The sequence below is a fragment of the Drosophila ananassae genome, chromosome XL, assembly GCF_017639315.1.
Source record: "Drosophila ananassae strain 14024-0371.13 chromosome XL, ASM1763931v2, whole genome shotgun sequence".
Taxonomy (NCBI): domain Eukaryota; kingdom Metazoa; phylum Arthropoda; class Insecta; order Diptera; family Drosophilidae; genus Drosophila; species Drosophila ananassae.
In genome coordinates this window covers 13,114,181-13,132,066 of record NC_057931.1, presented here as the reverse complement: position 1 = coordinate 13,132,066, position 17,886 = coordinate 13,114,181, and the positions used below count along the sequence as shown (strand labels likewise).

Below are 17,886 nucleotides of genomic sequence, written 5' to 3'. Positions count from 1 at the left end.
ATGGAATTTTCATAAATATTAAACTTGTTTAAAAAAGCCACAAGGAATCAAAAAACAGTCCAATGGTTGTTGGCAATAAAATTAAACGATAATTAAGACTTTCAATAAATAAAAATAATAAATTATCCAATAGTACTCAAAGTATCAAAGTAAATAAGAAAATTAGATGAAGCTTTGACGAGTTCTGGGATGAACTGTGGATTTTAAGGCGAAATGGCTTCCTTTTAAACCAAAATTTCCCAAATTTTGAAGCATATTCAAGGCCTACATGATTAACTTTTTTGAGGATTTCTATAATACATAAAAATGGCCCCATTTTGTATTAGCGAGATAGGTCACATTATACATTTAAAAAGAAAATTGAAAAACAAATTAGTTTTCACTTTTTTGAACTTTAAAAAACATCGTTCCATTCCCTAAATAAATTTAGAAGCTTTCAATTTTAGATATGAATATATAACATCACCATTGGGAGAAAAAATGTCAATAGTATTCGAATAAATGAACAAGTATTTAAAATTTTCATTGGCATGGAAATGTTTTTAAAAAAACGTGCCACATAAGCTCTTTATTTAAAGGACTTGGCGCCAACATCCTTTTATCGATTGCAGAACTATCGGCTCGTGCGCATCTCTATTGGTTACAGCTGTGAACGGGAACATTGCCGGCAGAGATTAATTGGAATTTGGATTTATTTTGGGGAATAGCTGAGAGAATTCCATAGTTTTAGCGAAATGACTACTTTGAGACCATTTACGTGCGACGATCTCTTCAAGTTCAACAATGTGTGAGTAGCTGACAGACACTAACACGTGCGAATAATTAAGCTCCTTCGTTCCATGATGTTTCACTAGCAACTTTGACCCACTTACGGAGACCTATGGGCTTTCGTTTTATACCCAGTACCTGGCCAAATGGCCAGAGTATTTTCAGCTCGCAGAGTCCCCCAGCGGCCAGATAATGGGCTACAGTAAGTTGAGAAAAAACAGCGGGAAAACATGTATCTTAACCATTGACATTGTACTTTGCGTCCAGTAATGGGCAAGGTGGAAGGACACCTGGACAACTGGCACGGACACGTGACGGCGCTGACTGTATCCCCCGACTACCGACGTCTCGGCCTGGCTGTCCTACTGATGAACTTTTTGGAGGACATATCAGAGAAGTAAGTATCCGTCTTGTTAGCTATTTCGCTTCTACTGACCCCCATTTCATCGTAGGAAGCGAGCATATTTCGTGGATTTGTTTGTACGCAAAAGTAACCAAGTGGCGATCAACATGTATAAGAATCTAGGGTATATAATATACCGAACGATACTTGAGTATTACTCGGGCGACCAGGACGAGGACGCGTATGGTAAGTATCAGAATAAGTTACTCCCTTCCGTTCAGATGTCTTATTTCTAATCCATTGCAGATATGAGAAAGGCGCTGTCGAGGGACGTGAACAAGAAATCGGTCATACCGTACACACAACCTGTACGATTGGAAGATATAGATATGAATTGATACGACTTCTATACCCAGTAGCGCCCACATCCGCATTTATATCTAACAGTTCCCGATATACCGTTTAAATGGGCGCGAGCGCATCAATTCGCTGCCCAGTTTACCTGTAAATAATCCGAAGATCCGCTTCCTCAGCCTCTGCCCGTGCCCCAGCCCGTGCCCGTGCCCGTGCCCCGGCCTCGGTGGTATTCATCAAACTTAATGTTAGTCGCTGTCCTGCTTGAGAATTAAATCCCCAATATCCCCGCAATACTCCAATGCATATCACCACCACCACCCCCCAAGAGATGTATTAATATGTCTGCTCCATAACGAACTCGACCCGATTATTCTATAATTCAATTGACTTTGGAATTATTTAAAGATTTCTTAAGCCGATGAGTAAATAACCGTAATTGAAAGAATGTTCCACACTTTCGAAGGTAAATAACGTAAACAACACGTTTACATCAGCATTGTAAATGACAAAAAGTATCTAACGATCTAAAGTATCCGAAAACTGGAAGATTCATGCATATGTAATGTTCTAACAAGCCTGATTATTTCTTCCAGATCACGATGCGCGAACTGCGCCGACAAATGAGCCGAGATCACTGAACTGCACCCAGGGGACTCAGTCGGATAGCCAAGGAAGCATGAGAGAGCAACGTAGTTAACATTAGTTTATCGGCCAGCCGATTCCAAATTATTTTATTTTTTTCCCCTCCGTAACTGTCCCTATTTTAAAATATACGATAGAAATGAGTTCTGAACTATTTTGGATAACTTTTGGATACGAAAGGGTTCTCAATATTCGGTGTCGCAACAAAATTCTAGATCTGAAAACTTAAATTATTTTAAAATTTCAAAAAAAAAACCGAAATTAGCGCAGGAAGTGTTGTCCTCTTACCACGTTGTATGTGTTGTAGGTTGTATCCTAACATGGTAGGGCTTGCGAACCAAGTGGCTAATCACTAATGGCGACCCCTGTTGTGAGCAGTCCTCCTGGCAACCGCCGTTTAATCAATACTTTGGCAAATGTCCTGACCGAGATGGGTACGACTCGTCGTGGGTTGAGTTAGTCTGCAGCAAAATGGCAAAGAAGGGAGGAGTGCAACAGCTCCAGGCGGACCTCACCACCGACGAGGAGTTCGAAAAGTTCCTGCAACGGTCGGGGCTACTGGGTATGCCATATAGTCTGTAGTGTGGGATGGATGGCAATGATGTAACCTATTACTAACGTTCATCAGTGCTCGACATCTATTCGGAATGGTGCGGACCGTGCCTGGGAATGGTGGGCAGCCTGCGGAAGATCAAGCTGGAGCTCGGCGGCGACAATCTTCAGCTGGCAATCGTAAGGTGTCCCCGAGCATTCCTCTGAATTCTGAGTATTCTTTTCCGAACTTCAGTGCAAGGCGGGCTCCATTTCCTACTTGGAGAGGTTCAACAAGAAGAGCGAGCCCACCTGGATGTTTGTGACGGTGAGTATGTCTGAAGGTTAGGTTCTTCCTTCGCGAAGAATGAACCCACTGATCTTGGTAAGTTTTCTGGCTTTTTCAGAATGGAAAAGCCATCAACATTATGTTCGGCACTGACGTTCCCAAGCTGGTGGCCCTGATCACCCGGATGCTCCAGTCAACGATGGCCAAGGAGTCGCACCTGGGCTACGAGATCACCGAGCTGCAGCCCATCGAGCTGGAGCAGCAGGAGGAGCGCAACAAGGCGCTGCGGCTGGCCGAGGAAATAGAGCTGGTGGAGAGCCGGCGGAAGCGGGTGGAGTACCTTAGCAGCGTCACAGACTGCATCATGGCCAATCTGCCGGATATTGGGATCACCGTGTTTGGGCCACAGGTAAACCGCGACATGTTCAAGAAGCTCTCAGAGCCGGCCGATCCGCTCAAGATTCAGTGCAAGGATCGCAAGGTGTTCCCGATCACGCCCAGTGACTTCGCGACGGTCAACTTTGCTGCAGAAAACCCTCTGGCCCCGGAGGTCATGGAGCAGCTGTACGACAAGGAGCTGCTCATGTGCTTCTGGAAGGTGGAGGAGGTACTGGGCAGCCCACCCAGCGTTCTGCGCCAGTATGCCCACGAACTGACCAAGGAAACGATCAAGCCGCCGGACGAGTTCAACGAGGAGGAGATCACAGTGCCGCCCATGATTGTGCCGTTGGAGGTGACTGTGGAGATTCCCGAGGAGGGTGAGTATGCGTTCCGCTAATCCCGGCCAAACTGACTCTCGGTGGGATGTGCTCTGAGCAGATCCAACCCCGGAGGAAGTTATGGCGGAGGCATTGAAGCAGCAGAGCGTGGAACAGAAGGACCCAGATTCCACTCCAAACGATGCTGCGGGTGGCGATGAGGAGCCCGAGGCTGATCCCGAACCGCCACCAGCTCCAGAGCCCGAACAGGAGCGGCCGAAGAAGACCAAAACTGTCCGCATTCCTCCGATATGGGTGCCCAGTGACCAGCGCACTCACGCGTCTCTCATCTACACTTACTTCCGGGGCCAGACCTCGGCCTTCCTGCCGCCTGATCCAGTTCCAGAACCGCCGCACATCATCATGACCTTCGACGCATACAAGAAGAAGGATCTGGCGCTTATCCTCGAAACCTGCCGGGAGGATATTCCGCTGTACGGATTCTTCACCAGCGACAATCCACAGACAGCAGTCTTCATAGCCAACTCGGTGGAGAAGTACAATGCCAAGCCATATGTGCCGTGAGTAGTTCCTCTGAACTAATCCTAGTCACAGATCCTCCCTAACACGTATAATTTCCAATGCAGCACGGATAAGATCGTTCTGAAGGTCAACAAGGTCAATAGTGCCACCATCCCCACTCTGAAAGCCTATGGACCGAGCTACACCAGTATCAACTCTGTGGTGGGCCACAAGGAGGCCGTCCAGTTCTTCCCGGCAAACTACAAGTCCGCTCTGCAGGAGGAGGCCGAGCTCCACGCTGTGAAAACCGAGAAGCCGAAGAAACGAAAGAAGGTATAGTGTATAGTAGGGTTTCCCTGTCAGCATATTCATATTTTGATTTCTTTAAAGAACAAAAAAGGAGCCGACGCCGAGGAAAGCGGGAAGCCAGATGCCGGCCTTACGGATGCGCAACAGGAGGCGGACGAGGCGGCCAAGACCTCGCCGGAGGAAGGCGCCTCCACCACGAGCAGTGGCGAGGACAGCTGCGAGAGCCGCCCGGCGACTGCCGATGGCGCCAACGCAGAAGGGGCGCAGGCCACATAGGAGCATAACATTTCTAAGATTTAATTTTATTTTTTTCATCCTTTGGCACTTTCTAGTATGTTTTTAATAATTAGTAATTATTAATTACTATTGTTTCAATGTGTTTTTAAATTTTAAAAATTGTTAAAAATTTGCTTTCAATTAAACAACACTAAGCAAATCTTTTAAATTCCTAACATAATAAATTTCAAGTGTTTTTTTATTTTACACATAAACCTACATACTTCCAAAAGAAACCTTAAGCTTCTTTCTGTTTTCAAAAATAATTAAAATGTACTCAGATTATTTTTCTATTTTTGAAAAAAATTGAGGGGGAAACAAGAATATTTTATGGGAAAATCTTCTCGATAACAGTTTCCCACTTCGTTTTAGGTAGGAAAAAAATATTTAGGCCTTTGAAGGATTATGCATTTAAATTTAAAAACTAAGACGTAACTACATTTTCAAAAAAGCTCACCGGCTTTAATAATAAAAAAAACGTATAAACGATAAAACTTATTCGGATGCATCGACTATCGACCACTATCGATTACTTGACACTATCGGTTTGCGGGGGACACAGCTGTTTTTGTCACGAACGTGACGGCTTGGAAAAATAAATTGTATAATTGTGTATTAAAACTCGACTAATTTGCAAGGCAGACCCATGGATCCCAACCTACGTAATGTATGCTACCCGATCTCTAAACCCTTTTCGGACCAATGCTGATGTAATTCGCGTCATTCCAGCTCAAGGACTTTCTTACATTATACAACAAAGTGACGGAGTTGTGCTTCAGCCGATGCGTGGATAACTTGAATCAACGGGAGCTGGGCGGACAGGAGGTGAGTGTAGTCCACGCATTCCCCTATGCATGGTGCGCAATACATGTCCCAATCCCTTTTAGGACGTCTGCGTGGACAGGTGTGTCACGAAGTTCGCTCGTTTCAACCAGAATATGATGAAGGTATATGTGGATGTGCAAACAACAATAAACGCCAAACGGATGGAGGAGGTCGAGGAGAACGCTCGTAAAGCGGAGCAGCAGCAGAGAGAGGAACGCCAGCGTGAGGAGCAGCGCCTGAAAGAGGCCGGCTCCACTTCGGTACTGACACCTGTTCCGGCCAACGCTGCCGGCAACCTGCCCATGTAGCAGTTGATCGCCCCGCAGCTGTTGTTCTCGATCCTAGATAGCTAATCTACTCCACCACGCACCAAGAAACCCAAACCCAAGAACACTACTCTTTAATTACTTAAACCCCATGCCGCGCATCTGCCTGCTGGCGCTTATCGGCCTCCCAGGGGCGGGTAAGTCCTCGCTCTGTGACTGGCTTTTAAGCCAACAAAGTGCTCACCGCGGCCGTTACATCGTCCACTTGTGCTATGACGACCTCCTCGACACCCGGCTGGCCTACAGGGACCAGCGCGCTCTCGTCTTCAGGATCCTCGAACAACTCATTTCCGCCATTCACGGAGCCGGTGAGTGGCCCGCCGAGGTTCCACGAACCACCTCACCCGACAGCAGCAACGCAGACTGCATCATACTGTGCGACGACAACTTCTACTACCGTAGTATGCGCTACAAACTCCACCAGCTCTGCCGTTCAGAGGGCTGCACCTACGGACAGATATACGTCGCCAGTTCGCTCACATCCTGTCTACAGAACAACTCCCTGCGCACTGGTAACACTCGAGTGCCGGATCACGTAATCCGACAGATGCACGACCGGCTGGAGCTGCCATCTGCGGCGGCGTGGGAGGGCGACACTCTCACGGTTTGCGATGTCCACTCTGAAGCTATGCGGTTGCCTGTAGTCGGGTTCCTAAACACTTTATTGGAAAAGACTACAGGGGAGACTCAGCCACAAGTGGCTGTGGAGTCACAGCCACACACACAGTCTGGGGCGCACCGGCTGGACTTGTTGCTGCGGGCCCGCATAAAGACAATAATAGAAGGGTTAGCCGAGCCAAGCGAAAGACAAGAGGCGAGCGGTCGATTGAACGGGCGGCGTAAGCAAATACTGACGCATTTCCGGGCGGAGGATGACGGCATGCAGACAGACTTGAATTGCTATGTAAACTTGTTAAATTAAGCTAAGGATAGGCTAAATCGTTTGTATGCAACACTTTCACACAGTGATAAATACACAGCCATGTACATATTCGTTAGTTGTACTAGAACTAGATTTATTTAGGCAAAAAATACACGTTAACACTAGGGGAAGTCCTCTGCCGCACCTCTCAGACCACTTTCACCTGGCTGATGTCGCGCTTCTCGATCATGCGCATCTGCTTCTTCTTCATGCGCTTCAGCTTGGCCGGATTCTTGATCACCTGGACGATCTCGGAGCGCCGCTCGTTGGCCAGGCGCCGTTCTGCGTTCTCCACGCGTCGCTGGTGCCGCTGCACGGCGGCCTCTTTCCGTTGGTCCTTGATCTCCTTGGACTTCTCCTTTATGTAGCGCAGTTCGTTGCGCAGAGCAGTCTTCTTTTCGAAAGTGGCTCGGTTGATGGTCTTTTTGATCTTGCTGAATCTGCCATGAAAGGAATAAGTGGGTTTAATGCTTCCATTCTATCTTCGAGTCACTCACTTCTGTTTGGGTGTCTTCCAGGGCCGGTTGGATTTGGGCTGCCCGCGCGGTATACTGGCCTCTGGCTTGGCGACCTTCTTGGGTTTCGCCTTGGGCTTCTCGGGCGCAGAGCCTGCGGCGGGAGCAGTTTTGGTTGGAGCCGTTGTTTTAGTCATTTCGCCAAGATGTTGTCCAAATACAAACAAAACGAAACACACGTGTTGGCTGCCTGCCTATCGATAGTTCGGAACATATGTTTCGTGAGCTATCGATTGCGATGATAAGGCGATATGGCGCGTATAATAAAGTTTTAACTGATTTTGAAATAAATTATAAAAATTCTTCCAATTAAATTAATTTTAACTGCTTTTGAAAAACATTTTATGAATTACTAAACTTAAATATTTTTTTCATAAGATTGACACAATCATTGGATTTATATAAAATTAAATAAAACATTAAAAACTTTTTTAGTTTCTTTGAAGCAATTTTTTAATTTAAACCAACTTAAATTTTTTGTTTGTGTTTTATTAATTTTGAAGGATATTGTAAAAAATTAAAGGCATAATCAAAAACATCTTACTCTAGTCTAAAAAAACAAAAATAATTCAAATATTTGTGTTTTAAAAAAAATGTATTTTTCTCATATTTTTGAAACATATTTAACAAAGATTTTTGTAACATTTTTGTAACCAAAAGTGTTATTTTTTATGTGCGAATATGGGATACCGGGACTGTTCCGCCATGATTCTGAAATCGGGAAATTAATTGATGCACTGTCAGTACCAGCCTCTTCTTGATTTAATGCCGAAATTTAGAGGAATCTTGGTGGGGATTGATCAGATTGTTGGACTACCGTTTCCAAACTGAGAAAAACAAGTAATTTATATTCACTATACAATTTAACAATGGCGACGGAGCCGCCAAAACCAGGCCGAGTATGCCTGCCCTTCGATTTCCTGGCTACTTTGGCATTAATTTACAATATTTACATCGATTCACGTGGATAACGACACGGGCTCTAGTCGAATTTTGGGCGAATTCCCGTTCCCACCTGGGCCGTGGGATTGTGTCGGTTGTGCTGGTCGATATTGTAGTGATAAAAGAATGATTTCCCGTACTCGAACGATGAAATCATGATAGCGCAAGCGGGCGCCACCTTGAACAGTCGAGGGCCCAGTCCGGCAAAGATAGCAGGAACACCGCCCAGTCGGTAAATGCTGGCCAGGCGCGCCGTCGCCGATTGGGTGGCCACTTGCTTGGGAGGATTATCTGCCGTAATGCAAACCGAACCATTGTCAATGTGTGTGTGCGAGTGTGAGCTGGAGGCAGCAAGTTGGGCAGCCAGGGGCCTACCTGAGAATATGAATTTCTCGCCAAACTCAATCTGTTCGTGAGTTTTGACAACGTCAAATGGTGTGGTAATAGTCGCGGCCATCTACAATTATAAAAAAGCGCTTGAGGATATACAATAAGTGATGGATGAGTATGCTCACCGATCCAGAAATAGCTCCCGCTGCAAAGCTGAATCCGAACGTCGGTTCCACCACGTTGAAAGTACTCTTGAGGAACTCGTAGCAAGTCCAGTAGATACCAGAGAAGGGCACGTCGCGCAGTATTGTTGGCGGTAAGCCGCGCCACAGACCCAAAATTCCCTGGGATTGCACCACCTGGCGGATAGTGCCGAACATCTCGGCGTGCGTCATGCGCTGTGACTGCATCTTGGTGCGGATCAGCTCGACGGGACTGACACAAGTCACGGCCAGGATGCGGGCGGTAACTCCCGCTAGCATAGGAACTAGCATCGGTATCGGGAGTGGAATGTCGGACGCGGTCTCCAGGCGAACTGCGTCTAGATGACTGAGGTACTTGTAGTGGAAGTCTGTGAAGCGGGCCTTGAACTGCTCGTAGGCCACAAAGTATATGATGGTGGATGGTAGCGCCGAGATGAGCGTCGGACTCAGCCCAGACCAGAGGGATCCGAGGCCTTCGGTACGGCTGATCTTAATGAATGCATCCTGGCACACAGACTCTTGATTAAATGGGGCCTGATCTCAAATAGATGTAACGCGGGTACTCACAATTGTGCCAGAAAAGCGGGGAGCTGGTTTTGAGCGAGCGGGAGTGGGTGTGTCCGGCCCGCATGGACAAATGTGATCCATGAGGCCGTTACAATATAGAAAGCACTTGTTTGAAAGCAGAGCCTGCTGCTGTGCTTGCATTCGTGTCTTGATGACGTCCAGCGGTGTCACTACGGAGCCAGGATGAGCTCTGGGATGAGTTCGAATAAATTTTCAATTTACTTACTGAAGCAGGCTGTCATCATGGCACCGGAACAGGCGGACGCCACTTGCTGTAAGGGTCGGATGCGAAACCGGGGGTCCGTCATCGTGGCCTTGGCCTGGCCCGGACGCTGATTCTCGGCCATAGTAGCGCAGTTACTCTTGCCGGAGCACGTGTCAGTGGGAGCCTCGGTAAGCTGTGGAAAGCGGCGATATGTGATAAATTGCTTTCCAGTTGTGAGGCTTTAGTCGAATAGGTGCAATTAGGCAAGCCGCCCGATCATTGTGAAATAGTCTCCAGATCCAAAAAAAAACACCTATTCCGTTGCCGCTACTATTGACCAGCGATCAGCTGTTCTAGATGTGGCGAGCCCTTGGCCCGTGACACGAACAGAGATGGGAAACTATCGCGACTATTCTTGTATCGCAAAGACACTCATACGTAGGGTTGCAACGTTTTCTTGTTTTTTTTTTTCAAAATTCAAAAGAGTTTTTGAAATAGTGTGACTTTCGGGATGAATATCGAGAAAGCAATGAAATTTCTTTGTAGCTTTGAATATAAAGTCAGGAAGTATCAGACTTAGCTGGGTAGTATTAGCTTTAAATCAAAGTTAATATGGATAATTAAGCATCTAAAATACTGAAAAATAGGCAAATAAAGCCAAATATTCCTTTAAAAATCGTTTAAACTTTTTTAAACAAATAAGCTTAGAAACAATAAATTAACTAATCCTTTAACCATAATATAAATTATATAATAACTATCAAGAATTATACAAGAACCATCTATAAAGGACTATAGAACTATATATAATTTAATTTCTATTAAGAAAACCTTTGAAAGCTTAAAACTTAGTGTGTATTCCTTTGGTTATCCTTGTTCGAAGACTTCATAGACCTACCTGCTTCCTTGAGATCCAGGTTGTGGTGAAAGAAGAAAGCTTTACTGTACTCGAATGTGGAAATCATGATGGCACAGGCGGGAACAACGCGGAGCATGCGTGGCATGACCCCGACGTAGAGTCCTCGTACGCCTTGCTGCCTGTAGATCCGTTTCAGGCGGGAGAGCACTGACGGCTTGGCAAGACGGGTATTGGAGGACGGGTGCTTTAAATCTTTTCCGCCGGCAATTCCAGCCCCACCCACTCCACCGGCCATCTCCTCGTAGAGAACGTCCTGGCCGAGCTCTATCTGCGTGTGGGTGGTAATCAGGTCGAAGGGCATCGTCACCAGGGTGGCCATCTGGAAGAAGAGAGAACAAGTCATGGAGTCGGTTGTGAGCGGAGCCCTACTTACCGCTCCGGATACGGCGCCCGCCACGAAACTAAACAAAAACGAAGGCTCCGTGACACCGAAGGTCCGCTTCATGGACTCGTACGCCGCCCAGTAGGTGCCGGAGAAGGGGGCGTCACGCAAGACGGTGGGCGGCCATCCGCGCCAGAGTCCCAGCACTCCGTGCTGCCGGATGAGCATGCGAACCACTCGCCACAGCTCCGCGTATGTCATGACCTGTGACTGCATCTTAATCCGCACCATTTCGATGGGAGTGATGGCCGTCACCACGATGGTTCGTGAGAAGATTCCCGAGGCCATGGGCACAAAATAGGGCAGGGCCAGGCCAGAGGGCGCCGTCGTCTCTATGCCCTTGGCGGTCTTCGGATCCCCCCTGGCACCGGTGTGTACATCACGCGGCTTGGCCGCCCGATCGTCACCGTTCTCCGAGCCGCTAATCCGGCGGGTCATCAGATAGAAGGACGAGAGGGAGTTCTTCAGGTACTCGTAGGTCACGAAATAGATTATCGTGGAGGGCAGGGCCGATACCAATGTGGGACTGAGTCCTGCCCAGAGTCCGCCGAGGCCGTTGCCACAAATGATCTTGAAGAATGCATCCTACCGAGGGACTATGATCAGTTTGGTGGGGACACAGGAATACTTATGGCTCACCATCGAACCGCGATTCGGTCGCAGGTTGTAGAGATCACGACCTGGCTTGGGAAAACAGTTGTCGCAGGAGCGGCACACGTGGGTCATCAGGCCGTTGTGGAAGACGTAGCACAGCTTGGAGACGGTCGGACGCTGGCGGATGGCATGCTGGGTCTGGACCCGGGTCTTAACCACCTCCATTGGGGTGACTGGAAGATTCAGGTGGCTTTGGAGGACGTGCAGGACCTTGGGATTCAGAGTTACTCACCCACGAATGTTGTGATCAGTCCGCCGATAAGGGCGGACATGACCTGCTGCATGGGCTTGATGCGGTATCTGGGATCCGCATTGAGGATCAGTGTCGGTAGACGCAACGGATCATCCTCCTCCTCGCCGGAATCCTTTTTTTTACCATCCTTCCGGCTACCGGACTTCTTCGGAGCCATTTTCCACTTGCTACTTGTGTGTGTTCCAGCTCCTCGAGAGTCTGGCGGGTTTGTATTAGTTATCCAGTACAGGCTTACAGGCAGGCTATTGGCAGCAGAACGACAGGACCTCCGGTTCTCAAGAACGACATCCCTGAACAGCACCGATAATTTGGTTAGTACGTGCTCGAGCCCGCAGTGTGTTTGTCCCAAACTATTTTTTCCGACCAAACACTGAGGCGGGGGAATAATTTTGAGTAGAACGTCAAACGTCACTAACAGTCACATGTTTTTGAGAATTTAATCTGTAGGATAGAGATGGAGGGTATCCTCAATATATCCCTAATATATATCATATAAAAAAACCTCTTGACGAGGTAAAGTACCGGTGACGAACCTGCATGCGAAACCCAAAATATCTGATATCAATTTTAGTGACGATAATATGCTATATAGGTGCACAAAATTGCATATAAAAAATATTCTTGTTCGGCACGTGACTGATTTTTTTTTTGTTTTTCTTGCACGTGCCGAACAAGAATATTTTGGTACATAAGATATTTTGGTCAAACATAACATGTGTGGAAAGTCCCAATCCTCTAACTTAAAAAACACCGAATCTCCAATTTTATTGCAGTATTGCAAAGAAAAAAATATAGACAAACAGACCCACTGGCTTCATTTTGAAAAAACTGTAAAAATCGAATTTCTTGAATAACTTCTGAAAGAAATGTCGGACCGGGTCGGTTGAAGTACCAATCTTCTGAGTCTTCTCATTAAGACATGAGACACTGAAACACAAAGCAGAATTACATCAAAAGTTGCCATCAAGCAACAAAGTTCGAGGTTAGCCGAGTGGAGAGCGTCGTGGTTCCTAACACGGAGGGCCTGGGTTCGAGTCCTAGTTGAGTCAATGTTTATGTTTTACTTTTTTAACCCTTTTTTATTTGGATTTTATTTTTAAATAAATAAACTAAAACCTGAAAAGATATACTATATATTTTTTAGGGTATTGACCAAATATATGCAGACTCCAAAAAGCAAAGTTGCCAATCAAATACACACACATGTATAAGTAAATGCAAGCTTCATAGGAGGCTGCACAAAATGGGTAGCTGCTTTAAAGGGCTATATCTTGAGTTAACGGATTTTGCCAGATATGAGCGATATATCAAAAGTTGCGTCATCTCAAAAGCTATCTGCACGTGCAATATAAAAAGGATCAGTCGACCAAATTTTGAAAAATAATTTTTTTTCTTAAAAAAAAAGTTTATTTTCAGTGTATTTTTTTTTTTTTACTATATAGACGTTTGGTCTCAAAGAAAGTGAAATTGATATTTAAAAAACCCTTTCAACGGTGTAAAGCTCTTTTTAATATCTTTCTTAATTATATATTATTTAATACTATATAACTATAACTTTAACTATATTAATTAATGAATTTTTTCATTAACAAAGTTTTTTTAATTTTTTGGCTTAAGGGGTTATATACAGTCAGGCGGTCAAAAAAATGCAGGTTTTGGGTATTTTTTTTTTTTCAAGGAAATATTTATTTATTAAAGTTGAATTTTTTCTATATTATTTTACATATTTTAAAGTTTAAAAAAGTATATTATATCTGTAAAAATATTATTTCCTTTGGCCTCTGCAGCTTATCTCCCAATGGTCTTCGAAAAAAAAGTGTCTCGCGGTGAACATAATAACTATTTGCAGAATCATCGGAAATCAAAAATTCAAAAAGATGATTTTAGTATATTAAAAAATGTAGTCCTTAATGGAAGGAATTAAAAAAATATCACTTTTTGACAAAATGGCAGCTTCCAAAAAAAAAAAGTTCACTTTTATGGAAAAAAAAATCGACTTCAAATGTTGATTTAAATTATAATTTTAATTTTATTTAAAAGATCTTCGATTAAAGACAGCAAAAAGTAGTTATTAATTTTGTGTGAAAATAAGAGCTAAATCGGTTCAGTGGTTTTCGAGAAATCGTGTTCACCGATTTGAGAAACATAGTTTTGAGAAAAACGATTTTAAAGTTTCACAAACAGTTTACATTGAGTTAAAAATTTTTTCTAGTTTTGTCTGTAACTTGGGAAATATTTCTCGAATCTTCATAAAAATTTTTTTCACAACAGAGAAATATATATTCTTTAAGAAAATGCAAAAAAAAAAAAAATCGATTTTTTGAAAATTCTAACTGTATATAACCCATTAAGCTTAAGGTATTTCAAAAAGTTGTAGAACAATAGTTGCTCATATGATAGTAACAAACATTTTCCAATTTTTTTCAGGATTTTTAAGATAAAAATAGTGCAAACAGACAAACCGACAAACCGACAACTGGCTTCATTTTGAAGAAGAAGAAAAAATCGAATTTTGCGAATAACTTCTGAATGAAATGTCGGATCGGGTCGATTGTGGTACCAATCGACGCGTATTTAGCTCTAGAATGCGAATATATAAAATTCTTCTATCTGGGGACTAAAATGTGTCCACCAGCCCCACTTTAGTGATAAAAAATTTTTTTACTCACACCCTAATTTCTCCCAAACCAAATAACTTGTGGAATATGTTTCGACAAAAATTATCTAATTGAAACAATACCTTTCGATTGGTATATCATTCATTTAGATCGGTTGCCTACAGAAAATTTTTAATTCTTCGGCTATATATAGAGTTTCCTCGCGCACGCCTAGGCATGCAGGTCGTCACCTCGTGGACTTCCGTCCACAGTGATTCATTTATAATCCTACGGTCCATTGTATTTTAGTTAATATTTTCAAGTAGAACAGCTAAAGAGTGAAATTAAACTCATCGGATTGTGATTTCTTATGAAGAAATGCCAGGTGAAAACCTTATAATAAGACGAGGGATCACTGTGGACGGAAGTCCACGAGGTGACGACCTGCAGGCCTAGGCGTGCGCGAGGAAACTCTATATATAGCCGAAGAATTAAAAATTTTCTGTAGGCAACCGATCTAAATGAATGATATACCAATCGAAAGGTATTGTTTCAATTAGATAATTTTTGTCAAAACATATTCCAAAAGTTATTTGGTTTGGGAGAAATTAGGGTGAAAGTAAAAAAAATTTTTATCACTAAAATGAGGCTGGTGGACACATTTTAGCCCGCAGATAGAATATTTTTATATATTCGCATTCTAGAGCTAAATACGCGTCGATTGGTACTTCAATCGACCCGATCCGACATTTCTTTCAGAAGTTATTCGAAAAATTCGATTTTTTCTTCTTCTTCAAAATGAAGCCAGTTGTCTGTTTGTCGGTTTGTCTGTTTGCACTATTTTTATCTTAAAAATCCTGAAAAAAATTGGAAAATGTTTGTTACTATCATATGAGCAACTATTGTTCTACAACTTTTTGAAATACCTTAAGCTTACGTCAAAAAATTAAAAAAACTTTGTTAATGAAAAAATGCATAACTTTATAATTAAGAAAGATATTAAAAAGAGCTTTACACCGTTGAAAGGGGTTTTTAAATATCTATTTCACTTTCTTTGGGACCAAACGTCTATATAGTACACAAAAAAAAATACACTGAAAATAAACTTTTTTTTTAAGAAAAAAAATTATTTTTCAAAATTTAGTCGACTGACCCTTTTTTTTTTTTGCACGTGTAGATAGCTTTTGAGATGACGCAACTTTTGACATATCGCTCATATCTGGCAAAATCCGTTAACTCAAGATATAGTCCTGTAAGTGCAGCTACCCATTTTGTGCAGCCTCCTGTGAAGCTTGCATTTACTTATACATGTGTGTGTATTTGATTGGCAACTTTGCTTTTTGGAGTCTGCATATATTTGGTCTATACCCTAAAAAATATGGAGTATATCTTTTCAGATTTTAGATAATTTATTTAAAAATAAAATCCAAATAAAAAAGGGCTTAAAAAAGTAAAACGTAAACATTGACTCAAGTCGGACTCGAACCCAGGCCCTCCGTGTTAGGAACCACGACGCTCTCCACTCAGCTATCCTCGAACTTTGTTGCTTAATGGCAACTTTTGATGTAATTCTACTTTGTGTTTCAGTGTCTCATGTCTTAATGAGAAGACTCAGAAGATTGGTACTTCAACCGACCCGGTCCGACATTTCTTTCAGAAGTTATTCAAGAAATTCGATTTTTACAGTTTTTTTAAAATTAAGCCAGTGGGTTTGTTTGTCTATATTTTTTTCTTTGCAATACTGAATAAAATTGGAGATTTTTGTTAATGTCATATGACTCATATGATATGAGCAATTATTGTTCTACAACTTTTTGAAAAAGCTGTAAAAATCTAATTTCTTGAATAACTTGAGGTCCAATCTTGAGGTCCCAAAGAAAAACAAGAAAAGAAAGCTAACTTCGGGCGAAGCCGAAGTTGATATATCCTTGCAGTTGTGCCATTTCCGATCGTTCAGTTATATGGCGGCTATTGGATATAGTTGGCCGATCCCTATGAAATTTGGCCAATAAGATTATTTTGCCCAAAATGGAATCTGTGCCAAGTCCCATCTTTCTAACTTAAAAAACACCAAAGTTATGCCAATTCGGATCGTTCTATGATAGCTATAGGATATAGTCGGCCCATCCTTATGAAAGTTTGTACATAAGATATTTTCAAATATTTCAAAAATAAAATCCAAATAAAAAAGGGCTTAAAAAGTAAAACGTAAACATTGACTCAACTAGGATTAGAACTCAGGCCCTCCCGTATTAGAAACTCTCCACTCGGCTAATCTCGAACTTTTTTGCTTGATGGGAAATTTTGATGTAATTCTGCTGTATGTTTCAGTGTCTCATGTCTTAATGAGAAGAATGCAAAATTTTATGAGTAGAACGCTTGCATATGCCCCTACTGCCCCTACTGCCCCTAATGCATATAAATAAATGCAGCCACCACCGTTTTGGGCCAAATCATGGATTAAAAGCTAAAAAAAAAACCAGGCAAACCAACTCCGCCAATACTTTTCTAATATTTATTATTTTATATCGCACACCCAAAATAAATTGTTACATTCAACAATTGGTTTAACTAGAAAAACTGGAAAAACGTAATTTCCATTTTTTTTTAATTTTTTATCTTTGCGCATTTTTTTTAGATATAATACATGTTTATTATATGATTGATCGGATATGCCATAAATTTTTTTTTTGTTATAAGTTAGAAGGAAGGAACTTAGTACAGATTGCATTTTGGGCAATCTTATCCGATTTGCAAAATTTTATTAGGATAATTGGCTTAACTTTGTTGTTTTTGAAGCTAGAATGATGGGACTTTTTATGGTTTCCGTTTTGGGCAATCTAATCCTATGTTCATAAGAATCGGCCAACTATATCCTATACCTGCCATATAACTGAACGATCGGAAATGGCACAACCTTTCTATTTTTAAAGATGCTTGGGGTGTTTCCAATATTTTTATTAGAAATTTTGTTGATGGTGAAATTCTCATAAGGATCGGACAACTATATAGGATCCGATATATATAATAATAATATAAGCTTCTGCTTAACTGCAAGGGTATTTCAACTTCGGCTCCGCTTGAAGTTAGCTTTCCTTTTTTGTTTTTTTTTTATAATTTATTATATAGTGGAACTCTCATAAGGATAGGCCTCTCATCTGTTAATTTGTTAAAAAAAATTGGTTTCCCACAACTACGAAAAAATGTTGGATCTTAAATACATTTTTGGGCAAATTTTTAATTAAAATTTTTAAACTAACCAAATTCCAAAACCTTTGTAAATTAAAAATACGTATAACTTCAGAGCCACTGAAGCTATCGAAAAATTCTTTACGTCTTTGGAAAGGTTTTTAAATTTTCCACCTTCTTGAATTTCAAAATCTATAGAGTTAAAAAAAAAAAGAGTTTTGATGTTTATCCTTACAATTAAAGTATTGCTAACTGTGTGAATCGCCTGTCCAGAGGTTACTTCCATATATATATATTCTATATATTATGCGTTCTGTTTTAA

General features: G+C 42.4%; 6 protein-coding genes across 9 annotated transcripts; 4 read left to right on the top strand and 2 right to left on the bottom strand.

The window, feature by feature from the left end:
* Window positions 1–532: 532 nt before the first annotated feature.
* LOC6502988 (N-alpha-acetyltransferase 20) lies at window positions 533–2,261 on the top strand. The gene is made up of 6 exons (XM_001963425.4): window positions 533–787; window positions 855–970; window positions 1,036–1,165; window positions 1,221–1,357; window positions 1,418–1,931; window positions 2,062–2,261. The coding sequence occupies exons 1-5, from the start codon at window positions 735–737 to the stop codon at window positions 1,507–1,509; spliced, it is 528 nt and encodes a 175-aa protein (XP_001963461.1). The 5' UTR covers window positions 533–734; the 3' UTR covers window positions 1,510–1,931; window positions 2,062–2,261.
* A 174-nt stretch (window positions 2,262–2,435) lies between these two features.
* LOC6502989 lies at window positions 2,436–4,920 on the top strand. Its single transcript, XM_001963424.4, has 7 exons — window positions 2,436–2,672; window positions 2,739–2,842; window positions 2,898–2,969; window positions 3,049–3,688; window positions 3,750–4,209; window positions 4,276–4,483; window positions 4,541–4,920. Exons 1-7 carry the CDS (start codon window positions 2,582–2,584, stop codon window positions 4,733–4,735), a joined length of 1,770 nt encoding a protein of 589 aa, XP_001963460.1. The 5' UTR covers window positions 2,436–2,581; the 3' UTR covers window positions 4,736–4,920.
* Window positions 4,921–5,254: 334 nt separating this feature from the next.
* Window positions 5,255–6,877, top strand: LOC6502990 (mitochondrial import inner membrane translocase subunit Tim10B). The gene is made up of 3 exons (XM_001963423.4): window positions 5,255–5,402; window positions 5,465–5,560; window positions 5,623–6,877. The coding sequence occupies exons 1-3, from the start codon at window positions 5,382–5,384 to the stop codon at window positions 5,866–5,868; spliced, it is 363 nt and encodes a 120-aa protein (XP_001963459.1). The 5' UTR covers window positions 5,255–5,381; the 3' UTR covers window positions 5,869–6,877.
* On the top strand, window positions 5,978–6,877 carry LOC6502991 (L-seryl-tRNA(Sec) kinase). Its single transcript, XM_001963422.4, has one exon. It carries the CDS (start codon window positions 5,978–5,980, stop codon window positions 6,806–6,808), a length of 831 nt encoding a protein of 276 aa, XP_001963458.1. The 3' UTR covers window positions 6,809–6,877.
* On the bottom strand, window positions 6,872–7,548 carry LOC6503119 (coiled-coil domain-containing protein 86). The gene is made up of 2 exons (XM_001963421.4): window positions 7,306–7,548; window positions 6,872–7,248 (listed from the first exon to the last, which is right to left on the bottom strand). Exons 1-2 carry the CDS (start codon window positions 7,458–7,460, stop codon window positions 6,957–6,959), a joined length of 447 nt encoding a protein of 148 aa, XP_001963457.1. The 5' UTR covers window positions 7,461–7,548; the 3' UTR covers window positions 6,872–6,956.
* A 351-nt stretch (window positions 7,549–7,899) lies between these two features.
* Window positions 7,900–12,205, bottom strand: LOC6503118 (solute carrier family 25 member 40). 4 transcript variants are annotated; one of them, XM_014905822.3, is made up of 5 exons: window positions 10,469–10,605; window positions 9,592–9,763; window positions 9,366–9,535; window positions 8,781–9,302; window positions 7,900–8,722 (listed from the first exon to the last, which is right to left on the bottom strand). In XM_014905822.3, exons 2-5 carry the CDS (start codon window positions 9,710–9,712, stop codon window positions 8,306–8,308), a joined length of 1,230 nt encoding a protein of 409 aa, XP_014761308.1. In that variant the 5' UTR covers window positions 9,713–9,763; window positions 10,469–10,605; the 3' UTR covers window positions 7,900–8,305. The 4 variants fall into 4 exon arrangements, with proteins under 4 accessions (XP_014761308.1, XP_044572819.1, XP_044572820.1 ...); XM_044716884.1 differs by lacking the exon at window positions 10,469–10,605 and having other exon boundaries at window positions 7,900–8,034; window positions 8,277–8,722; window positions 9,592–10,007; XM_044716885.1 differs by lacking the exon at window positions 10,469–10,605 and having other exon boundaries at window positions 7,900–8,556; window positions 8,641–8,722; window positions 9,592–10,004.
* Window positions 12,206–17,886: the final 5,681 nt, after the last annotated feature.